The sequence below is a fragment of the Gigantopelta aegis genome, chromosome 4, assembly GCF_016097555.1.
Source record: "Gigantopelta aegis isolate Gae_Host chromosome 4, Gae_host_genome, whole genome shotgun sequence".
NCBI lineage: Eukaryota > Metazoa > Mollusca > Gastropoda > Neomphalida > Peltospiridae > Gigantopelta > Gigantopelta aegis.
The window spans coordinates 1,514,050-1,537,491 of record NC_054702.1 but is presented as its reverse complement, the minus strand read 5'-3'; the positions used below and the strand labels follow the sequence as shown (position 1 = coordinate 1,537,491).

General features: G+C 35.6%; 1 protein-coding gene across 3 annotated transcripts in view; it reads right to left on the bottom strand.

The window, feature by feature from the left end:
• The window catches only part of LOC121372455 (centrosomal protein of 164 kDa-like), a 76,507-nt gene that overhangs the window by 42,845 nt on the left and 10,220 nt on the right, over window positions 1–23,442 (bottom strand). Inside the window, exons 4-17 of one of the 3 annotated variants that reach the window (XM_041498761.1) lie at window positions 22,491–22,627; window positions 19,954–20,015; window positions 19,168–19,314; window positions 18,267–18,374; window positions 17,416–17,487; window positions 16,746–16,814; window positions 15,375–15,464; window positions 14,528–14,551; window positions 11,914–12,026; window positions 11,099–11,216; window positions 8,724–8,821; window positions 6,633–6,764; window positions 2,691–2,808; window positions 451–627 (exon numbers count right to left, since the gene is read on the bottom strand). In XM_041498761.1, coding sequence (XP_041354695.1) covers window positions 451–627; window positions 2,691–2,808; window positions 6,633–6,764; window positions 8,724–8,821; window positions 11,099–11,216; window positions 11,914–12,026; window positions 14,528–14,551; window positions 15,375–15,464; window positions 16,746–16,814; window positions 17,416–17,487; window positions 18,267–18,374; window positions 19,168–19,314; window positions 19,954–20,015; window positions 22,491–22,627 — 1,465 coding nt within the window. The remainder of the gene's footprint in view (window positions 1–450; window positions 628–2,690; window positions 2,809–6,632; window positions 6,765–8,723; window positions 8,822–11,098; window positions 11,217–11,913; window positions 12,027–14,527; window positions 14,552–15,374; window positions 15,465–16,745; window positions 16,815–17,415; window positions 17,488–18,266; window positions 18,375–19,167; window positions 19,315–19,953; window positions 20,016–22,490; window positions 22,628–23,442) is intronic. The other 2 variants (XM_041498765.1, XM_041498764.1) reach the window with 2 other exon arrangements.

Below are 23,442 nucleotides of genomic sequence, written 5' to 3'. Positions count from 1 at the left end.
GAATTCCAACGCACAGGAAACCAAAACTGGTTTTGTACAGAACCTAACTAAACCTAAGTGTTCACAAAATACATTGTCCTAACCTCCAGTTGGTGACTGATTGCGTTACATTCCTCCATCTCTGCCCTCATCGAGCCAAACATGTCTCTGTGTTTCTTCTCCAGTAATTCCCTTACCTTCCTGTGTCGTTCCTCCATCTCTGCCCTCATCGAGCCAAACATGTCTCTGTGTTTCTTCTCCAGTGATTCCCTTACCTTCCTGTGTCGTTACTCCATCTCCGCCCTCATCGTGTCGAGCGTGTCTCTTCTCCAGTGATTCCCTTACCTTCCTGTGTCGTTACTCCATCTGCTTTCATCGTGTCGAGCGTGTCTCTTCTCCAGTGATTCCCTTACCTTCTTGTGTCGTTCCTCCATCTCTGTCTCTGTGTTTCTCCTCCAGTGATTCCCTTACCTTCTTGTGTCGTTCCTCCATCTCCGCCCTCATCGCGTCCAGCATGTTTCTGTGTTTCTTCTCCAGACGGTTCTCAGTGTCCTCTAACTCCTGGGCGTGGCCACTCTTCAGTTTCTCAATCTGCCTTGTCTGTTCGTCCTCCAGTCTCCGTCGCTCTCCAGATATAGCATCAGAAACCTGCAGATCAAACACGTGGAACCATCACACAACAATTCTCAAGTGAGAACATCACACACAACAATTCTTACATATTAAATGTTTCAATTACAATATGACAAAAAGTTACAAAATATTTTCACTTTCCCAGGTGACTAGAAGCCTAGAAAGGTTAGTAGTCCCCAAAAGTAAATCACAAGTTCCCATCCCAATAATAAAATCACTAGTTCCCATAACAAATCACTAGTCCCCATAACAAAACCACTAGTCCCCATAACAAAATCACAAGTTCCCATAACAAATTCACAAGTTCCCGTAAAATCATTATTTGATATCAGTAGTCCCCATAAATAAACCACTAGTCCCCATAACAAAATTACTAGTCCCCATAACAAATCACTAGTCCCCATAACAAAACCACTAGTCCCCATAACAAAATCACAAGTTCCCATAACAAATTCACAAGTTCCCGTAAAATCACTATTTGATATCAGTAGTCCCCATAAATAAACCGCTAGTTCCTCCCCCAAAATCAATAGTCCCCATAACAAAATCACTAGTTCACATAACAAAACCAGCAGCCCCCACAACAAAACCACTAGTTCCCATAAATTCACTAGTGCCCATAACAAACTCACTAGTTCCCATACCAAACTCAGTAGTTCCCTAACAAAATTAACAATTCCCCATAACAAAATCACTAGTCCTGTCATAAAAATCATAAGTTCCCATAACAAAATCACTAGTCCTGTCATAAAAATCATAAGTTCCCATAACAAAATCAGTAGTCCTGTCATAAAAATCATAAGTTCCCATAACAAAATCAGTAGTCCTGTCATAAAAATCATAAGTTCCCATAACAAAATCAGTAGTCCTGTCATAAAAATCATAAGTTCCCATAACAAAATCACTAGTCCTGTCATAAAAATCATAAGTTCCCATAACAAAATCAGTAGTCCTGTCATAAAAATCATAAGTTCCCATAACAAAATCAGTACTCTCATCCTTATTGTCACTGCGAGAAAACACATGACTGACAGATAAATCTGGTGTGCAATATTTGTAGTCCATCTTGGTAGCACAAACACATTACTGTTGATCTAAAACTATGTTCAAGGAACATCGATAACCTATATATTTCTGTGTGTAATGAGCATTCATAATAACATTAATCAAAGAGAAATCTAGTTTGTGTGTGTTCTCATGAGTACGTGTGTGTGCATCGGACAGCATTCATAATAACATTAATCAGAGAGGAATCTAGTTTGTGTGTGTTCTCATGAGTATGTGTGTGTGCATCGCACAGCATTCATAATAACATTAATCAGAGAGGAATCTAGTTTGTGTGTGTTCTCATGAGTACGTGTGTGTGCATCGGACAGCATTCATAATAACATTAATCAGAGAGGAATCTAGTTTGTGTGTGTTCTCATGAGTACGTGTGTGTGCATCGGACAGCATTCATAATAACATTAATCAGAGAGGAATCTAGTTTGTGTGTGTTCTCAAGAGTACATGTGTGTGCATCGCACAGCATTCATAATAACATTAATCAGAGAGGAATCTAGTTTGTGTGTGTTCTCAAGAGTACGTGTGTGTGCATCGCACAGCATTCATTTGTGGAAGGGGATGACTTTACCGGTCGGTTGAGTGCTTGCTTGAAGTGCTTGTGTCGCAGGACTGAACCACCTGGGTGGATCCATTCAACTGAATGGGGGTTTTCTCGTTCCAACCAGTGCACCACAACTGAATAAAGGTTGTGGTATGTGCTACCCTGTCTGTGGGAAAGTACATATAAAAGATCCCTTGCTGCATATGAAAAATGTAGTGTGTTTCCTTTGATGACTACGTGTTAGATTTACCAAATGTTTGACATCCAATAACCGATGATTAATTAATCAATGTGCCCTAGTGGTGTCATTAAACAAAACAAACTTTTTTTCATTTGGGGAATTGTAATCTTTATAAATTTGCCATTACCATGTCTATGTTTTACCATAACTTGTACAAGAGTTACCAGACATAATGTTTATTTTATTTGACCTCCTACTGTAAGTAACCAAAGTTTTGCTGATTCTACAAACCTGCTGGTTTATTCTGTCAAGAGCTTTTCTCTTCTCGTCCTGTAATTTATTCTGTTCTTCGGCCGTCAGCGAACGGACTTCTTCTCGCAGTTTCTCCAGGTTTCGATTCATTTCATCCCTAAATATACAGGTAACATATGTTACTAGGTTCAGAACGTATTTCCTAAATACACAGGTAACATATGTTACTAGGTTCAGAACGTATTTCCTAAATACACAGGTAACATATGTTACTAGGTTAAGAATGTATTTCCTAAATATACAGGTAACATATGTTACTACTAAATACACAGGTAACATATGTTACTAGGTTCAGAATGTATTTCCTAAATACACAGGTAACATATGTCACTAGGTTCAGAATGTATTTCCTAAATACACAGGTAACATATGTCACTAGGTTCAGAACATATTTCCTAAATATTCAGGTAACATATGTTACTAGGTTCAGAACGTATTTCCTAAATACAGAAGTAACATATGTTACTAGGTTCAGAATGTATTTCCTAAATACACAGGTAACATATGTTACTAGGTTCAGAACGTATTTCCTAAATATACAGGTAACATATGTTACTAGGTTCAGAACGTATTTCCTAACTACACAGGTAACATATGTTACTAGGTTCAGAACGTATTTCCTAAATACACAGGTAACATATGTTACTAGGTTCAGAATGTATTTCCTAAATATACAGGTAACATATGTTACTAGGTTCAGAACGTATTTCCTAAATACACAGGTAACATATGTTACTAGGTTAAGAATGTATTTCCTAAATATACAGGTAACATGTTACTACTAAATACACAGGTAACATATGTTACTACGTTCAGAATGTATTTCCTATATACACAGGTAACATATGTTACTAGGTTCAGAACGTATTTCCTAAATATACAGGTAACATATGTTACTAGGTTCAGAACGTATTTCCTAACTACACAGGTAACATATGTTACTAGGTTCAGAACGTATTTCCTAAATACACAGGTAACATATGTTACTAGGTTCAGAATGTATTTCCTAAATATACAGGTAACATATGTTACTAGGTTCAGAACGTATTTCCTAAATACACAGGTAACATATGTTACTAGGTTAAGAATGTATTTCCTAAATATACAGGTAACATGTTACTACTAAATACACAGGTAACATATGTTACTACGTTCAGAATGTATTTCCTATATACACAGGTAACATATGTTACTAGGTTCAGAATGTATTTCCTAAATACACAGGCAACATATGTTACTACGTTCAGAATGTATTTCCTAAACATACAGGTAACATATGTTACTAGGTTAAGAATGTATTTCCTAAATATACAGGTAACATATGTTACTACTAAATACACAGGTAACATGTTACTACGTTCAGAATGTATTTCCTAAATACACAGGTAACATATGTCACTAGGTTCAGAATGTATTTCCTAAATACACAGGTAACATATGTTACTACTAAATACACAGGTAACATATGTTACTAGGTTCAGAATGTATTTCCTAAATACACAGGTAACATATGTCACTAGGTTCAGAATGTATTTCCTAAATACACAGGTAACATATGTCACTAGGTTCAGAACGTATTTCCTAAATATTCAGGTAACATATGTCACTAGGTTCAGAACGTATTTCCTAAATACAGAAGTAACATATGTTACTAGGTTCAGAATGTATTTCCTAAATACACAGGTAACATATGTTACTAGGTTCAGAACGTATTTCCTAAATATACAGGTAACATATGTTACTAGGTTCAGAACGTATTTCCTAACTACACAGGTAACATATGTTACTAGGTTCAGAACGTATTTCCTAAATACACAGGTAACATATGTTACTAGGTTCAGAATGTATTTCCTAAATATACAGGTAACATATGTTACTAGGTTCAGAACGTATTTCCTAAATACACAGGTAACATATGTTACTAGGTTAAGAATGTATTTCCTAAATATACAGGTAACATGTTACTACTAAATACACAGGTAACATATGTTACTACGTTCAGAATGTATTTCCTATATACACAGGTAACATATGTTACTAGGTTCAGAACGTATTTCCTAAATACACAGGCAACATATGTTACTACGTTCAGAATGTATTTCCTAAACATACAGGTAACATATGTTACTAGGTTAAGAATGTATTTCCTAAATATACAGGTAACATATGTTACTACTAAATACACAGGTAACATGTTACTACGTTCAGAATGTATTTCCTAAATACACAGGTAACATATGTCACTAGGTTCAGAATGTATTTCCTAAATACACAGGTAACATATGTTACTAGGTTTAGAACGTATTTCCTAAATATTCAGGTAACATATGTTACTAGGTTCAGAACGTATTTCCTAAATACAGAAGTAACATATGTTACTAGGTTCAGAATGTATTTCCTAAATACACAGGTAACATATGTTACTAGGTTCAGAATGTATTTCCTAAATATACAGGTAACATATGTTGCTAGGTTCAGAACGTATTTCCTAAATACACAGGTAACATATGTTACTACGTTCAGAATGTATTTCCTAAATACACAGGTAACATATGTTACTAGGTTCAGAAAAAATATTTCCTAAATATACAGGTAACATATGTTACTAAGTTCAGAATGTATTTCCTAAATATATAAGTAACATATGTTACTAAGTTCAGAATGTATTTCCTAAATACACAGATAACATATAGTACTAGGGTCAGAATGTATTTCATGCTCCTGCATAAAGGCTGATATCTACATGTAATATGTGGTGCAAAATGTTTTCTTAAATTTATTTACCAAATGAAATATATTTCAATTCATGTCCAATTCAGTTTTCACACAATAAAATAAAAATCTATAATGAGAGTAACTATTTAATAAAATGACTAAATGACAAATATTGTGAAATTCTTTTAAGAAAAATTTATTAATTATAATATATGCAATGCACATTACAAGTTGGTGTCTGAGATGTGCCAGTTATATGTAAATCAACATGCCATTGTCCTATTGCTAACTATACATCTATTTTAAGATTGTCCTATTTCTTTTTACATTCATCTGGGTATGGATCCCAAAAAATAATCCGCAAACTGTGTGAATCGGCAAAGCCATTCTCACAGAAGTTTGCAGGTAATTGTTTTTGTTCATACCCAGATGAATGTAAAAAAAATAACAGACAATACTTATAATTAAATTTCAAATATACTTACTAATAATAACACCAAAAGTTCATATTTTATTTTGAATTATTTTTTGGTTCACCAACAATAACGCTCAGTAAGACAAACTACCAATATAAAGTGACGTCAGGTATGAAGTTCCCTGACAGCATTTTTTTTACATTCATAGAGAAATGAACAAACTCGCGTTGCTATAGTTAGACCAATGGGATGATGTTAAATTGTAATGAATGTCATGGAAATTTAATTATTATTGTAATGAAAGTAAAACTGAGTTTTATGTTCACTACTAGCATCAGTGGTACCACTGGTCTGGCTATCAGATATTATTTGACAAACATGACAACACAAAACAATTAATGTAAAATCAAACTTCAAGTTTCTTGTGACACAATAGTGAAATTAAAATGCTTTTCATACATTTCAGGTTAGTCATTTAATTAGTAATAAAATATGCAAAAAATAAAACAAATCGAAACAAAACCTGGCTCAATAAAAAATAAACATTTCTGTTTTAGATTTTTTTAAAAAGAAAAGAAAGTTAATAGTATAAAACAAACATCTAGTTCTCTAAAGCATGCATGCTCAAGCTACATATCTAAAAGCATTACTAAATTCATTATTACTGAAAACTAAAAAGGATCATAAAATTAAATTATACATGTATAAACCCAAATATCACAAAACGTACATTTATTAAAATAAAACACAAAATAATTTGATAAATTCCTTCTCCCATGCAAGAGCATACCACAGTTTTGATTTCTCCTCGTGTTCCTTTCTCTCACACTCTTCTCGCAAGGTTTTGATCTCGTCACTCGTCCCATCGTTAAGTTTCGACAGCCGACTTTCTGCCTCTTCTTTTAGCCTTTCCTCCAGCTCTCTGTTTGTTAGTGATTGATTGCATGTGGTGTGAGAACATCAAGTCAAAGTAAACACAGACAACAAAGGCACATATTTGTGAAATAATCTTGTCCTACGAAATCGTAAACAAAAATCATAAACCATGGTAATTGTGCTGTCATAGCCTACGATGGTTTTACCATTTTTTAGCACTAAGATAGCTTTGAAAATCCCTAGCCAAATCACTCTCACACAATTAAAGCTATGTGATCCCCTATATACAGAAATGTATGCCTTTTTTCTTATAGTTTAATCTGCTACTGGGTACATATAATATATTTTGTCAAAAGTTAAAGTATGTTTTGTTAACGACACCTTTAGAGATATTCATTAATCATCGGCTATTGGATGATAAACATTTTGTAATTTCCACCCGTGGTCTTCAGAGAAAAGTCACATGTACACAAGAAATCTTTTACATGCACTTTTCCCACAAACAGGACAGCACATGCCATGGCATTTGATTACCAAATGTCGGGCACTGATTGTGACAAGAAAACCCCCAATTAGAGGATGGGTCAACCGAGGAGTTTCGATCCTGCTACACTAACAAATCTGCAATTAATTAATAATTTCTTTTTAAGTGTATGAAAGTAGCTGAATAGAGAAACACACACACATTGTTTTAAAAAATTGTTTTCAACTTTTTCAGTGGCTATAAATCCTTCATATCTCATGTATCACTCAGTAAATTGTGTTCATGATATTTTTCTAGCCATCATACAGCTATTCCCTAGATTCCACCCCCACTAAAGATTTCCTCACAAATATTCCATGTTTTATTAGATGGCTTGTTTGGATTAATTTCTAGCAGAGCTACCTGGTCTAGTCAAGTGTTAGAAAATGAAAATGTTAGATAAAAATTCCAAGATTCTACATGGTGTACATTGTGTATTCCAATTTCAGGCACAATAATTAAAAATGCAAACAAGAAAATGTTGATTTATTTCTACTATTTTTAAAATTCAATAACATTTAAAATCTAGAGTTAGTGTGAACACTGTGTGTGTGTAGAAACAATTGCAATCAATTCACACAGTATTGTTTTGTCATTTTGAACTACAGTAAGCAATAACAGCCTCAAAGTAAAATGGCATTAGTCTAGATAAACTGCAACATGGAAATGTTAAATCAGAATTACAGTAATTGTACAAGTATATACTATCTCTAAAATAAAAAAGCTATGCCACTAAAAATAGTTTTTAAGTTCTAGCACAATTATCTCCTAGCTAAAATGAGCAAGGCATGAAACAGCAGACTTGAAATAATGCATTACTCATCAGTTGTCACATTTAATGAAAAAGGAATAAAACTCCACTCATTTGTTCAGAATATTATTTAGAATGACAAAAAATATCTTGAAAATTAATATTACTCTTAAAAGGGTTCAGTATAGTGTCGATTTAACAAATATATAATAATCACATTTTAATGTATAACAACCCTTGGCTGTTCAGCAACATCTTTATAAATAAATAAATTTGTTGATACATTAATAAAATAAATAAATAATAAAATAAATAATAAAATAATAAATAAATAAATAAATACAATAATAATAATAATAAAATAATAAAATAAATAAATAAATACAATAATAATAATAATAAAATAATAAAATAAATAAATAAATAAATACAACAATAATAATAATAAATAAATAAATAAATACAATAATAATAATAATAAAATAATAAAATAAATAAATAAATTAATTTTTTTTATTTTTTTTATTTTTATTTGTACTTAATATTGTTTAGTAACATCTTTTTAAATAAACAGATAAAAAAAAAAAAAATGTTTTATGTGAACAAGATATTGTTGATAATATTACACCTGTTTTACTTTGTGTCTCTGCCTGTAATCATTATGAGAAGTAAACGTGAGAGCACTGCAACTGTGATCAGTTCTACTGTTACTGTCTCTTTCTGTGACTCACCTAATACTCCCTTCCCGTTCGGCCCGCAGTTTACGCTCAGCCTCAACTTGTTCCTGCTTCATTTCACTTTTAATTTTCCGAAGTTTTGTTGATTTCTCCTGTTAAGAAAACCAGACACTGTTAACAAGAGCTACCCAAAACTGCTTTATTTATTCTGAAACATAAGTCATAAACATATACTAGCAGATCATGACTTTTGACATCACTCGTATGACATCACACATACAGCTACATTACAACTCATCTGACCTCTAGGTCATCTTACAATGTAGCTAAAATAACAGAAATAATAGCTTTTCTCCTTAATTTTTATGCTCTGCAGGATAAAGATGATAACTGGTTAATGACGTAGGATATCAGCATTATCCTGTTCTTTATTTATAGATATATATATATATATATACTCTTCAAAAGAAGAAACGCAAAACCACATTGTCGTAACATTTGGAGAATTGATTTAATTATTGAATGGTGAGTCCGATAATTACCAAATGTTGCAGGATTGTTCACAATTCACTCTAGTCCATTGTGAGTAAGTGATAGGACACACCACCAAGGTCAAGGTCATCTGGAGTCAATACCGGGTGTGGCCTCCGCGTGTGTTGACAACTGCCTGGCACCGCCTGCCCATTGAAGCAACCAGAGTACGGATGACGTCCCGGGGGATGGTGGCCCACTCGGCCTGCAAGGCTGCTGCCAGCTCGGGCAGGGTCTGGGGCTGTGGTTGTCGCTGTCGGAGGCGTCGGTCCAACTCGTCCCATAGATGCTCAATTGGGTTCAAATCCGGTGATATCGATGGCCAAGGAAGGACATTAATGTTGTTGTTCTGTAGGAAAGCCGTTGTGAGACGTGCTGTGTGAGGCCTGGCGTTGTCATGTTGGAACACTGCGTTGGCGTTGGCCATAACTGGAACGATGTGTGGCCGGAGGATCTGGTCAATGTAGCCCTGTGCATTCAGGTTGCCCTGCACGTGGACCAGGTCAGTTCTGCCAGTGTGTGAGATGGCTGCCCACACCATGACACTACCCCCGCCGAATCTGTCCACTTCCTGCACGCAGTTTGCCGCATAACGTTCACCACGACGCCTATACACGCGACATCTTCCATCATGACGTCGGAGCAGAAATCGGGACTCGTCACTGAACCACACCTGTCTCCATCGCAGTTGAGGCCATTGTCGATGAATCTGGCACCACTGCAGTCGGAGTCGACGGTGTTGTGGTGTTAAGATGACACCTCGAACTGGACGTCTGGCACGAATTCCTACCTCACGTAGGCGGTTCCGTACAGTCTGGTCGGATATCCTGCGCAAACCTGGTATTGCTGCGGCTGTGGAGGTGGCAGTAGTCAATCGTTCCCGAAGGTGGCGTACCCGGATGTAGCGGTCCTGCCCGGGGGTAGTGACCCGTGGTCGACCGGATCTAGGGAGGTCACGTGTTGATCCATGTTGCTGGTAACGGTCCCACAGTCTGGAGATGGTGCTTGGGGACACATGGAATGCCCTGGCAACGGCCGTTCTGGATTCGCCTGCGTCTAGTCGGCCGATGGCATTGTTTCTCTGCGGTTCACTGAGACGTGGCATGTCCTGGATTGTCAACTGTCGGCCAGATACAGAGGCCAGGCAAGCGAACACCCTGCACTTTTATACTGTCGGTGTTCATGTTGCACGTGCAGACAACGCACGTGCAGTGGTGACATGGTTTGCACGTGGCTGCGTTTTTGCGAATATTCACATTTTGGAACTTTATTGTACAGTAGCTGCGTTTTATCGAATGTAACCGTGGGAATGTGTTTGGGACATGCAATGACCTTATATTCACAAAGCATGAACCGGTAGGAAACATAAAATCGGAGTTATAACCAATTTGTACCCTTTTGCGTTTCTTTTTTTGAAGAGTATATATACACATTGCACATACACAAACTCAAGGTGAAGGTGATTGAACCTGTCACTTATCATATATCAGGTAAGTGCTACATCCCTTAAGGATGTACATGTCTAATTGTCACAAAGTACCTATAGTTTGTTTTGTTTAATGACACCACTAGAGCACACTGATTTATTAATCATCGGATATTGGATGTCAAACATTTGGTAATTTTTATATATAGTCTTAGAGAGGAAACCTGCTACATTTTTCCATTAATAGCAATAGATCTTTTATATGTACCATCCGACAGACACGATAGCACATACCACGGTCTTTGATATACCAGTCATGGTGCACTGGCTAGAACGAGAAATAGCCCAATAGGCCCACCGACGGAGATGGGTCCCACACCGACCACGCATCAAGTGAGCACTTTACCGCTGGGATGCCCCCACAAAGTACTTTAGTTACACTAAGCTTGTACATGTCTAACGACCATTTTACCTCCAAGAGCTCTAACTTCTCATTCTCCAGCTCTCTTCCAAGCCGTTTCTTCAACTCAGTCAGAACTTTGTCATTCTGTGAGCGAGTCTTTGTCTCCTCATCCTTCAGCTCAACCCGTCTGCAACAAAAACAAAACTTTACATTATTAACATACTCTCCTTTATGGTTCACATTGTACAGTGCACGACCCATTATAATTATTGTGTTTACAGTCAGCCATATATTTTCAACTTCAGTAGTTAGATGTTATCTGTGACCGTTGTAAACTTTAAAGTGGCGGACCCCAGTTTGAACCCGTTAAAACAAGACACTAAGTTTGGTTAATCTACAAACTTGTAACACACCCAAATAAAGATGCAATAGGGTGAAACAAGAGTCTGTGATGATGATACGGGGAAATACATTATTAAAAATACACTACAGCTCATCTCCACAACTGTTACTTCTCAGACGCATGTGTATTTTTAGAATTATGACAAAATACATTTCGTGGCATTACAAACACCAGGATGACCATAAACACCTTGGTTGCAAGGAAATGGATATTTTAAACAATAAAATTTAAAACCTAAAGTCTTTGTCTAAAACCATCCACTTTTAAAAAACACAACACAAAGTTAAAACTTGACATTTCGTCTGTACAATACAGACTTTTTCAAGTCTATATAAACAACAAAATGTAAGTAATGTCTGATTTCAATGATCAGAAACGGCTCCAACTGTGAAACATAGGTCATAGTGTTTTTAAAAAATAGGGTCTGTCACTTTAAATTAATAGAAGGGTCGGAAGTACTGTGTAATAAATGACAACCAACCTGCTGGCAGCATCAGCAAGCTTTTCGGCCTTGCGTTTACGGTCGTCGTCGGTGAAGTCGAGAGGACTCAAAGCGGACTCATCTCGACCTGTGGACTTGAGCGACTGTGAATCCTGTTAAAATATACAGACAATCACTGTCAGTGGCTCACACCTACATTCCTGTCTTCCACTGATAGAAAGACATGCACTAGCTCCCAAGATATATAATGTACCTGATTATGAAGTACATTGTTTTACTATTAAACAGAAATGGTTTGTCTAAGATGCATCAACACAATGAAATATTTTTGATTGGCTGCTGCTGAGTTGAGTTCCACCCATGGGTAAAAGAAGAAATGCAGTAAGTTGTGAGGTCAGGTTAAGGTACATGAAGAGAAAGTGATAATTGAGACACAAAGTCAGACAGGCTACCAAATACGTCTAAGTTGGGTAAAACTATATTTTATATATACTTGTTCACAGGGCAACGTAAAAACAATAATGGAGCTTAGATTGGAATAACACAGGTCTACTTGAATGGTCTTCTTGGGAGTTTTCATAGATGAAAATAATATTAAAAAAACAATGTAGAAAACTCTGCAGGGTTTTGAAAAGTATGCGTTACTGTAAGCTTTTCATCAAAGAACAATCAGACGAACAGTTTTTAAGTATCACTAAAATTAACACAGTTCTTCCATCTCTATTTTTAATATAAACAAGTTAAATATTTAGCAGTCATTATAGAATCTATGAATGTCTGAAGTTGCACAGGGCTAAATGAACCCTTGGATCATCCCTGAAAATATACTGACTAAGATCAAAAATTAAATTATGAATGAATGAATGTTTAACAACACCCCAGTCCAGTACAAAAAGAAATAAATGTCAGTCAGTGAATGAACTAGTCAATACAAACATTTTGTTGAAACAGTATATATATATATGAATAATGAATAGAATAGAATAGATGTTTAACGACACCCCAGCATGAAAAATACATCAGCTATAGGGTGTCAAAATGAATAATGAATGAATGTTAAAAATGTATACTGTAAATCTTACTTTATTTAAAATTTTATTATTAATAATGATTTACAATATAAGAATGATAGGTTAATAACTCACAGCACAGTGACACAAATGAATCAAGTAATACACATGCATACTGTAAGTTGTGAAACGATCTTGAACACTCTCATTCAGTAAATTATGAAGCAAACCTGGTTTTAACAGATTAACATGCAAACATTGTGAATGTGAGTTAATGCAAACAGTGATTTTATTGTGACAGTGCACTTAATTTTCAAACTGTATGCTAAAAGGGCAGAAGTGTGGATCAAGTAATGGATTTGGGGATTTTTTTACATATTCAGTTGGAATCATGAACAACTATAATCTAGATGTTCTGGGATGCCATCTCATAATCTTGCACTTCCAAACCAAAATCTTGGGTTTGCTGGATCACGAAATCTTGCTATATTTGTAGCCTGCAATACTTACCATCTTAACGGATGAGAAGATATAAAACCAAATATGGAAGATGGTTTTGAGACAACGGACGAGAAGATATGAAACCAAATATGGAAGATGGTTTTGAGACAACGGACGAGAAGATATGAAACCAAATATGGAAGATGGTTTTGAGACAACGGACGAGAAGATATGAAACCAAATATGGAAGATGGTTTTGAGACAACGGACGAGAAGATATGAAACCAAATATGGAAGATGGTTTTGAGACAACGGACGAGAAGATATGAAACCAAATATGGAAGATGGTTTTGAGACAACGGACGAGAAGATATGAAACCAAATATGGAAGATGGTTTTGAGACAACGGACGAGAAGATATGAAACCAAATATGGAAGATGGTTTTGAGACAACGGACGAGAAGATATAAAACCAAATATGGAAGATGGTTTTAAGACAACAGACGAGAAGATATAAAACCAAATATGGAAGATGGTTTTAAGACAACGGACGAGAAGATATAAAACCAAATATGAAAGATGGTTTTAAGACAACGGACGAGAAGATATAAAACCAAATATGGAAGATGGTTTTAAGACAACGGACGAGAAGATATAAAACCAAATATGAAAGATGGTTTTAAAAAATATTGCTGGGCTACCTCTGGCACTCGCCAAATTTGTCAATTGCAAATTATAAGAAAAGAAGCAAATTTTATTTTAAGTTGGCAAAATAATTTCATGTAATAATTGCTATTTTGTTAAAAAAGTAACCAAAATTCTGCAATTGTTTTTAATTTAACAGATAATTTGGCGAAATCCAAATTGTATTGGATACAAACATAAAATAGCCACTTTATAATATGAAGATGTTATAATATGAAGATGTTAAAAACAGTGATAAAAGTTGTCAATGACAGTGTATGGAAAAATGATTTTAATAAGAAACTCAAATAATGTTAGCATAATTCAGTTGATGTATTGTTCCATGAAAAGGATTTGGCTAATTTTTAAATTAAATTTCTTAAATGTTTTCCGATAAGATCTAAGTGTGTTTATAAAGCAGGGTGCAATAAAAAATTATATAACAAGCGCAAACAGTGTCACACCGATTAAAACCCAGGGAACCCATGTGCATTGTAGACAAAGTTAAACATTTATACCCGAACGACCGCTCCTTGGTAAAGCTGGATAAGAATATATATTACACATAGTTATAACAAAATAATCTACAATAATACATCTAATTTTAGTAAAGCAAAACAAAACAAAACCATTCATTTTAAACATAACTCACATCAAATATTACACCGAAATTCATTTGTTTTAGAAAGAAGTTTGTTTTGTTTAACGACACCACTAGAGCACACTGATTTATTAATCATCGTAATTATCGGCTTTACCACTGGGCTAAATCCCGCTCTTTGATTATATAGTGCTTTATAAAGAGAATTCAGTTTTTAAAAATCAGGGACGCTCCCGAAAATATCTCACGAGTGAGGCGAGTAACAATGTACAACTTAAGACTACTGTGAAATACAGCAATACCATCCTCAGGGCTGTATAACAACGTATGTGACACACAGTGTGGCGATATCACGCTACATGTATACAGCGTAACTCATATTAGTATATTACAGTACAGTTATCAGGACTGTATATATGATTGTATTCCACATGCAGAATGAAGTAAATTCACAGTTCATTCAAATGAAGTTTGGAAAAATATAATAATATATGACTATACAATGTAGTATAATGCTAGTTTGTATAATGGGAAAAGCAAAATTACAAGTTGTAGCATCCAGTGGATTTTGATGATGGATCAAAATATATATAGAAAATATATTTAAACAACTTTCACTTAGCAGAAGATCATTAACAGAGAATGATACCTAATGCTGTGACCACACAAGCACATGAAGATGTAGCAGTCAGCTGGTAAGCTACACTAAACAAGATACCAAACACATTGCGTTTCTTCCCCACATAGAGAAACTGAAAGCTGACCTTTTCCAAGGATCCCCGCAAGGCTTCTTCATCAACATTCTTCATGTCCGTCAACAACAACTCCGACAGATTCTTGCTAATTCCAAAATCCTAAAAACACAACAAATATAATAATCACATACAAACATAGATGGATAGATGAAAGACAGAAACATGAATGTATGGATGGATGGATGGATGACTGGATCCATAGATGAATAGATACATGTATGAATGGATACATGGATGAACAGATGGATGAATGGATACATGAATAAATGGATGGATGAATGTATAAATGGATAGATGAATGGATACATGAATGGATGGATGAATGGATACATAGATGGATTGATGAATAGATACATGGATGGATGGATGAATGGATACATGGATGAATGAATGGATACATGAATGGATGGATGGATGAATGGATACATGAATGGATGGATGAATGGATGGATGGATGGATGGATGGATGGATGGATGGATGGATGGATGGATGGACACATCGATGGATGGATGAATGGACTAATGGATGGATGAATGGAAACATTGATGGATCAATGAATGGATGGATGAATGGATACATGGATGGATCAATGAATGGATGAATGGATACATAGATGAATGGATAAATGGATGGACTAATGGATGGATAAATGGATGGACTAATGGATGGATGAATGGATACATGGATGAATGGATAAAATACATGGATAGATGGACGATTAAATGGATGGATACATGTATGAATGAATGGACTAATGGATGGATGAATGGATGAATGGATACATGGATGGATGAATGGATACATGAACTAAAAGATAAAGTTAAAGTTTGTTTTGTTTAATAACACCACTAGAGCACATTCATTTATTCATCATCAGCTATTGGATGTCAAACATTTGGTAATTTTGAGTCTCAGAGAGGAAACCTGCTACATTTTTCCATTAGTAGCAAGGGATTTTTTATATGCACCATCCCACAGACAGGATAGCACATACCACAACCTCTGATATACCAGTCATGGTGCACTTGCTGGAACGAGAAATAGCCCAATGGGCCCACCAACGGGGATTGATGCACTTGACCACTGGGTTACATCCCGCCCCTGTAAGATACATGTGACTAATGGATGGATGAATGAATACATGGATGAATGAATGGATGGATAGATGGATGAATGAACTAATGGATGGATGAATGAATGTACGATTGGATGGATGAATGGATATATGGATGAACAAATGGATGGATAAAAGGATAATTGGATGAATGGATGGACACATGAATGAATGGACGGAAGGATGGATGGATGAATGGACAGAAGGATGAGATGGGATACATGGATGAAACGTCACATTTCATAGCAGTCCTAACTGAACTCACCACATCTTTGTGGTAACTGTCATTGTCCGAGTTAGAGTTAGAATCTCTGTCCACATTGCCCTCGGAATCCTGCAACGAGAAACATCACATTCAAAAACAAGCTACCACACAAACAATATCAGGGGTTATTGGTTACAAACAATATCAGGGGTTACCGGTTACAAACAATATCAGGGGTTACCGGTCACAAACAATATCAGTGGATATCGGTTACAAACAATATCAGGGGTTATCGGTTACAAACAATATCAGGGGTTATCGGTTACAAACAATATCAGGGGATATCGGTCACAAACAATATCAGGGGTTATCGGTTACAAACAATATCAGGGGATATCGGTCACAAACAATATCAGGGGTTATCGGTTACAAACAATATCAGGGGTTATCGGTTACAAACAATATTTTTATAAAAGCTAAAACAATAGTATTATTGGTATAAAAATGAGCTACTATAAACAGTCTCTTGTTGATGAAAAACATACTGTAGCGACTGACCCTAGTTTGAGAGGAATGTACTTTTTCATTTTGATATGAAATTAATTTTGAACCAGTATGAACACCAGGATGATGAGAAAAGCATGGGACTTGCCATAATTGATAATTGAATGAAACCATTGTAGGTTAAAATCCTGAAATATTTCACACTTGCTAAAGCCAGGGTTAATACCTCGTATCCTAGCGCTGCGATGTCTTGGGCTTCGAAGTCGGGTATTCTCTTCGGACGCTCATCCGCGTGGCCCTGAAAGAAAATATATAAGTTTTATTACCCATATGGTTAAAAATATCTTAGTACATATCAAAGTGATACGTCCCACTAGAATGTCAAGTGGGTCGTAACACTTCGACGTAACATGATGATATCAACTGGCGCACTACAGCCCAACAGGAATGTCAATTAAATGAGATGAGTGATATAAATTAAGATTGGTTTGTGGGTAATAAATAGGATATTAAACTCACTACCAAATCATATCGTGTTTATGTCCCTTAATGAACTAATTTTCATTGTTACTTGCTAAAGCTCATAATAACTCAAAGTTATTTCACTCGGGACATAAACAATGTATGAAACGGAAGCTTGTTTAATATCCTACAATTCCAGGATACATGATTGACCAAGTCCCGTCTCAGTTTCAAGACTAGATTTCTCCGATCTAGTAGTAAATGTTACAGCCGGAAATTATATCCATGGTTCTTTTGGTGTTCAGTGTATTACAGCGATCCAAACAAGATTTTGTGACAGATGGACAGGACATGAAAAAGGTGCCAAGACTTTCGAACTCAAAATTTGTTTTCAATATGACAGGGACAATGTTGGCATTTAGTTGTCCTAAATAGAAGTGGCAGCTCGCTCCTTCCTAAACCGAGCCCTAGCAATGTTTATAAATGTGCTATCGTTATATCAGAGTGATGCTGCAGAATCAAGCCACTGGGAGTGTTCAAACTTCTAATGTAATGAAAGTAAATCATGTTTACTGTTATTTTAATACTAGTATAATGCTAGAGTAAGGAACACACCTCTTGTTCAAGGTCTGTCGAGTATATAGGCAGACTCATGCTACTGGTGATGTTTATACTCTTGTTGGACTGCATCGATCCAGTTGTTGTGTTCATACTGGAGCGGATCTAAGTGAAAATCAAAACAAAATGTCTTATTCAGATGGTTTATAATCAATCTTCCAATCAAAACTGCCATTTACACTTTAACACAAACAGAAATAACTTATGCAGAATATAACTTTTTTGCAGATAGATTCTTACATACTGTTGTAGAAAATGTACCCAAAACAAATAGAAATACTGTTGTGTTAAGCTGTATAGAAGATGGACATGGATCGGCCATGGCCTAAGAAAGATGACAGCATCTCCAAAACTGCACTGAGATGGACACCAGAAGGAAAGAGGAAACATGGTTGGCCCAAACAAACCTGGCAGAAAACTGCAGACAAAGAAATAAAACAACTACACATAAGTTGGGGCCCGGCTACAAAGCAGGATGCAGATAGGATAAAGTGGAGGACCCTTGTTTCTGCCTTGTGTGCCAGTGGACTCGAAAAGGACTAAGCAAGTATGTAAGCTGTATGTTCTGTAGTTTCTGTGACAAGTAAAACATATCATGAATTGTTACCAGCTGGCTGGACCTCACTGTTGTATTAAGCTGTATGTGGTGTGTAGGTTCTGTGTTATTCTGTAATAAGTAAAACGTATCATGAATTGTGAGTTACCGGCTGGCTGGACCTCACTGTTGTATTAAGCTGTGTGTGGTGTGTAGGTTCTGTGTTATTCTGTAATAAGTAAAACGTATCATGAATTGTAAGTTACTGGCTGGCTGGACCCCACTGTTGTATTAAGCTGTGTGTGGTGTGTAGGTTCTGTGTTATTCTGTAATAAGTAAAACGTATCATGAATTGTAAGTTACCGGCTGGCTAGACCCCACTGACCCGCGGACTGGCCCTAGACTGGACGACCCGGCCAGACCATCAGAAGACTTGAGTGGCCCCAGCTTCCCTGCGCGGTGGACTGACGGGATGCCCTTGCTCTGTTCGGCCTTCAGTGGGCCCAGATGCTGTTCAAACAAACAAAATTAAAAAAAAACATTCTGGATTTTGTGGTCACTCTTGTTTTGATTTAAGCTCATAGAAATTTTTGGACAGTACTAATTACAATATAATATTTTCTTGATTACAATATCTAAGGGTTTCTGGTGAAAATTACTGAGAATGAAATTAACTTTGAGCTACTATAAACATTAGGATGACCAAAAACAAACTGGATATACAGATATTCATATTAAAAGATTTTTAAAATGTACTTAAATGTAGCATGTACTTTTAATCATAAAAAAGGCTTAGAGAGGAAATTGAGAATGTCTCTTTAGTACAAAACACCGTACTTGAGTGCAGCACAGTAACTTATTGCAGTCTCATGTCTTATAGCGTATTGTTACCTGTATATTTAAAAACAACTGAAACTACTTTCTGACAACTATTCACACACTAGATTGTTCATGTCTAACTCTTAATACTTTTATTTTATTTTATTTCAAAGAGACAGTTCTGTAGTTACAGGCTGACAAAGACAAATACATGTATTTACTCATGCAAGCATATTATTAAAACAATTAAAACAATGTATTTAAAGTTATTTAAAATAAATAAATCTAGGTTCATGTCTCTTTGTATTGTTTTTTAAACTATAAATGAACCTTTAAATTTGAAGATTTTTCAGCTTTCTCCTTTTTCTTTCGGGCTTCCTTTTTGGGTGTAGCTGAAAACAGACAAAAACGAAAAACCCAATGAGATAAAAAAAAATATTACATACCTATTCAATCTTACTATAGTGATAAAGGCCTTTTGAAACCGTGTAATAAATTCATTCTGTATCGTACATATGTGCAATCTGGACCGGAACTTTTAAATGGAGAATTCCATTTTTCTTTTTACTGCAGTTAGCGCCTTTTATTTACTGACATCATATATGATTTACAAATGACGTCACATTGTATTTGAAACATTACACAAGGCTGCCGCAGAGTATGATTCTTAATGTTAAATGAATCCTTGAAAGGACTTTTGATCATAGATTTAACAAAGTGTTGTAATGACGTTAAATTAAAAACCATTTTTGTAAAACATAAAAGAAAGTATGTAATAAATACAGAACTTCACATACATACGTTGTTTTCGCTTTCTATTTATTGCACTCGTTTATTTTGCGAAAGAACATACCATTCGACCGCTACGCGGTCTCGTGGTACGTATTCTTGCGCAAAATAAACTTGTGCAATAAATAGGAAGCGAAAAGAACGTATGTGAAGTTCTGTATATATATACATATATCAGAAATTAATCAAAGACAGAGAAAGTTAAAATTAAGATTAAAATCTACTACCAAGTGAGATTACTAAAGATTTGTTTTCTCATATAAAAAATCAGTAGTACATGTACATGTGATCCTGGATAACTGGAGATGAATGATGTATCCAATACGCAGTAGGTTCGAATCCTATTGGTACATTCTCTAGTTCCAATACAAGCAATTAGCAAAAGATCACCAGCCAGAGGTAACATTTAGGTGTGTCATGTGGAACTTGATAAATTTTATTGGTAGAAAAAACAATAATTTTTTATTAAATATTAATTTCTGACATATTTCATTTTTATTAAAGTTAAAGTTTGTTTTGTTTAACAACACTACTGGAACACATTGAATAATTAATCATCGACTATTGGAAGTCAAACATTTGACAATTCTGACTCATAGTCATCAGAGAAAACGTGCTACATTTTTCCATTAGCAGCAAGGGATCTTTTATATGCACTTTCCCAGACAGGAAAGCACATACCACGACCTTTGTCCAGTTGTGATGCACTGGTTGGAACGAGAATCATTTTTATTAAATATTAATTTCTGATGTATTTAATTTTTTAGTAAATATTAATTTCTGACATATTTTATGACTAGTAAATATTAATTCTTGACGTATCTTCATACCCGATTTGTTCTGATTGAGAGCCAGTTCTAGTAAATATTAATTCTTGACATATCTTCATACCTGATTCGTTCTGATTGAGAGCCAGTTCTAGTAAATATTAATTCTTGACATATCTTCGTACCTGATTCGTTCTGACTGAGAGCCAGTTCTAGTTAAATATTAATTCTTGACGTAATTTGTACCTGATTTGTTCTGATTGAGAGCCAGTTCTAGTTAAATATTAATTCTTGACGTATCTTCATACCTGATTTGCTCTGATTGAGAGCCAGTTCTAGTAAATATTAATTCTTGACGTATCTTCATACCCGATTTGTTCTGATTGAGTCAGTTCTAGTAAATATTAATTCTTGACATATATTCATACCCGATTTGTTCTGATTGAGAGCCAGTTCTAGTAAATATTAATTCTTGACGTATCTTCATACCCGATTTGTTCTGATTGAGAGCCAGTTCTAGTAAATATTAATTCTTGACGTATCTTCATACCCGATTTGTTCTGATTGAGAGCCAGTTCTAGTAAATATTAATTCTTGACGTATCTTCATACCCGATTTGTTCTGATTGAGAGCCAGTTCTAGTAAATATTAATTCTTGACGTATCTTCGTACCTGATTCGTTCCGATTGAGAGCCAGTTCTAGTAAATATTAATTCTTGACATATCTTCGTACCTGATTCATTCTGATTGAGAGCCAGTTCTAGTAAATATTAATTCTTGACATATCTTCGTACCTGATTCGTTCTGATTGAGAGCCAGTTCTAGTAAATATTAATTCTTAACATATCTTCGTACCTGATTTGTTCTGATTGAAAGAAAGAAATGTTTTATTTAACGACGCATTCAACACATTTTATTTACGGTTATATGGCGTCAGACATATGGTTAAGGACCACACAGATTTTTTAGAGGAAACCCGCTGTCGCCACTACATGGGCTACTCTTTCTGATTAGCAGCAAGGGATCTTTTATTTGCGCTTCCCACAGGCAGGATAGCACAAACCATGGTCTTTGTTGAACCAGTTATGGATCACTGGTTGGTGTAAGTGGTTTAGACCTACCCATTGAGCCTTGCGGAGCACTCACTCAGGGTTTGGAGTCGGTATCTGGATTAAAAATCCCATGCCTCAACTGGGATCTGAACCCAGTACCTACCAGCCTGTAGACCGAGTCCTAACCACGACACCACTGAGGCCGGTGTGTTCTGATTGAGAGCCAGTTCTAGTAAATATTCTTGACGTATCTTCATACCTGATTTGTTTTGACCCAGAGCCAGTTTCCGCCGTTCCTCGCTGACCATGTTTTTGTAGAACTCATCACACGGATGGTCCCAGGTGCTTTCTCCTGTGGCGAAGTTGAAATAGTAGATATCCTCACTCGGGTCTTGACTGAAAGCAACACAATGTTTTCTTTAATCACACCCCAGCACATCATTTTTAGTAAGTGGCCATTAAAGAGTATTTGCATCAACTGGGAACAGATGAACAGGCATGTAAAGAATGGTGCTATAACAAATTTAGTTTGTTTAAACCCATGTTACCTTGCATTTAACGTGTCCAAACTTCGGATCATTTTTAAAGTGAAATGCAAGAAGAAATCTACTGCCATCACATGACTGAAATGCACTGCATTTTTACAAAAAAGGATGATACATATCACAGCCTTTGACACACCAGTCATGAAGAAATGGTAATACATTCAAGGGTAGTGGTTGTGGAGGGTGGTGGAGAGTGGGGGAGGACAATTATCTTATAACTGACAGTTTCCTTCATTAGCAGAGAAAACGTAGAGAAAGGCAGCCATCTTTTAATTCTCTCAATTCATTTAATGTAGTGAAAAGTAACCTATATTAAACAGCCACCTGTCTTAAAAGGAAAATAAACTCAAACAAGTGCCTTATGTGTTGGAAAGATGCACACCCGGACCACCAACACATACTGACACTCTAACAAATGAAAAACGTGATTATTCTGGTACTCTAGCTTGGGGCGAAGTGACGTCAGCTCCGACCAACTCCTGTATGCACAGTATAAACAAAAGCAGTAATTTACGACAAGGCGCTTCTCTTTGATCAACCTGACTTGTAAAACAAAATAAATGACGTGATAATATAATAAACTATTTAATTAAATATATTTCAAGTTGCATTAATGAAACAAAATGGACTTATAGTATTTTTCTCTGTTAAATAATCCAAAGGAAA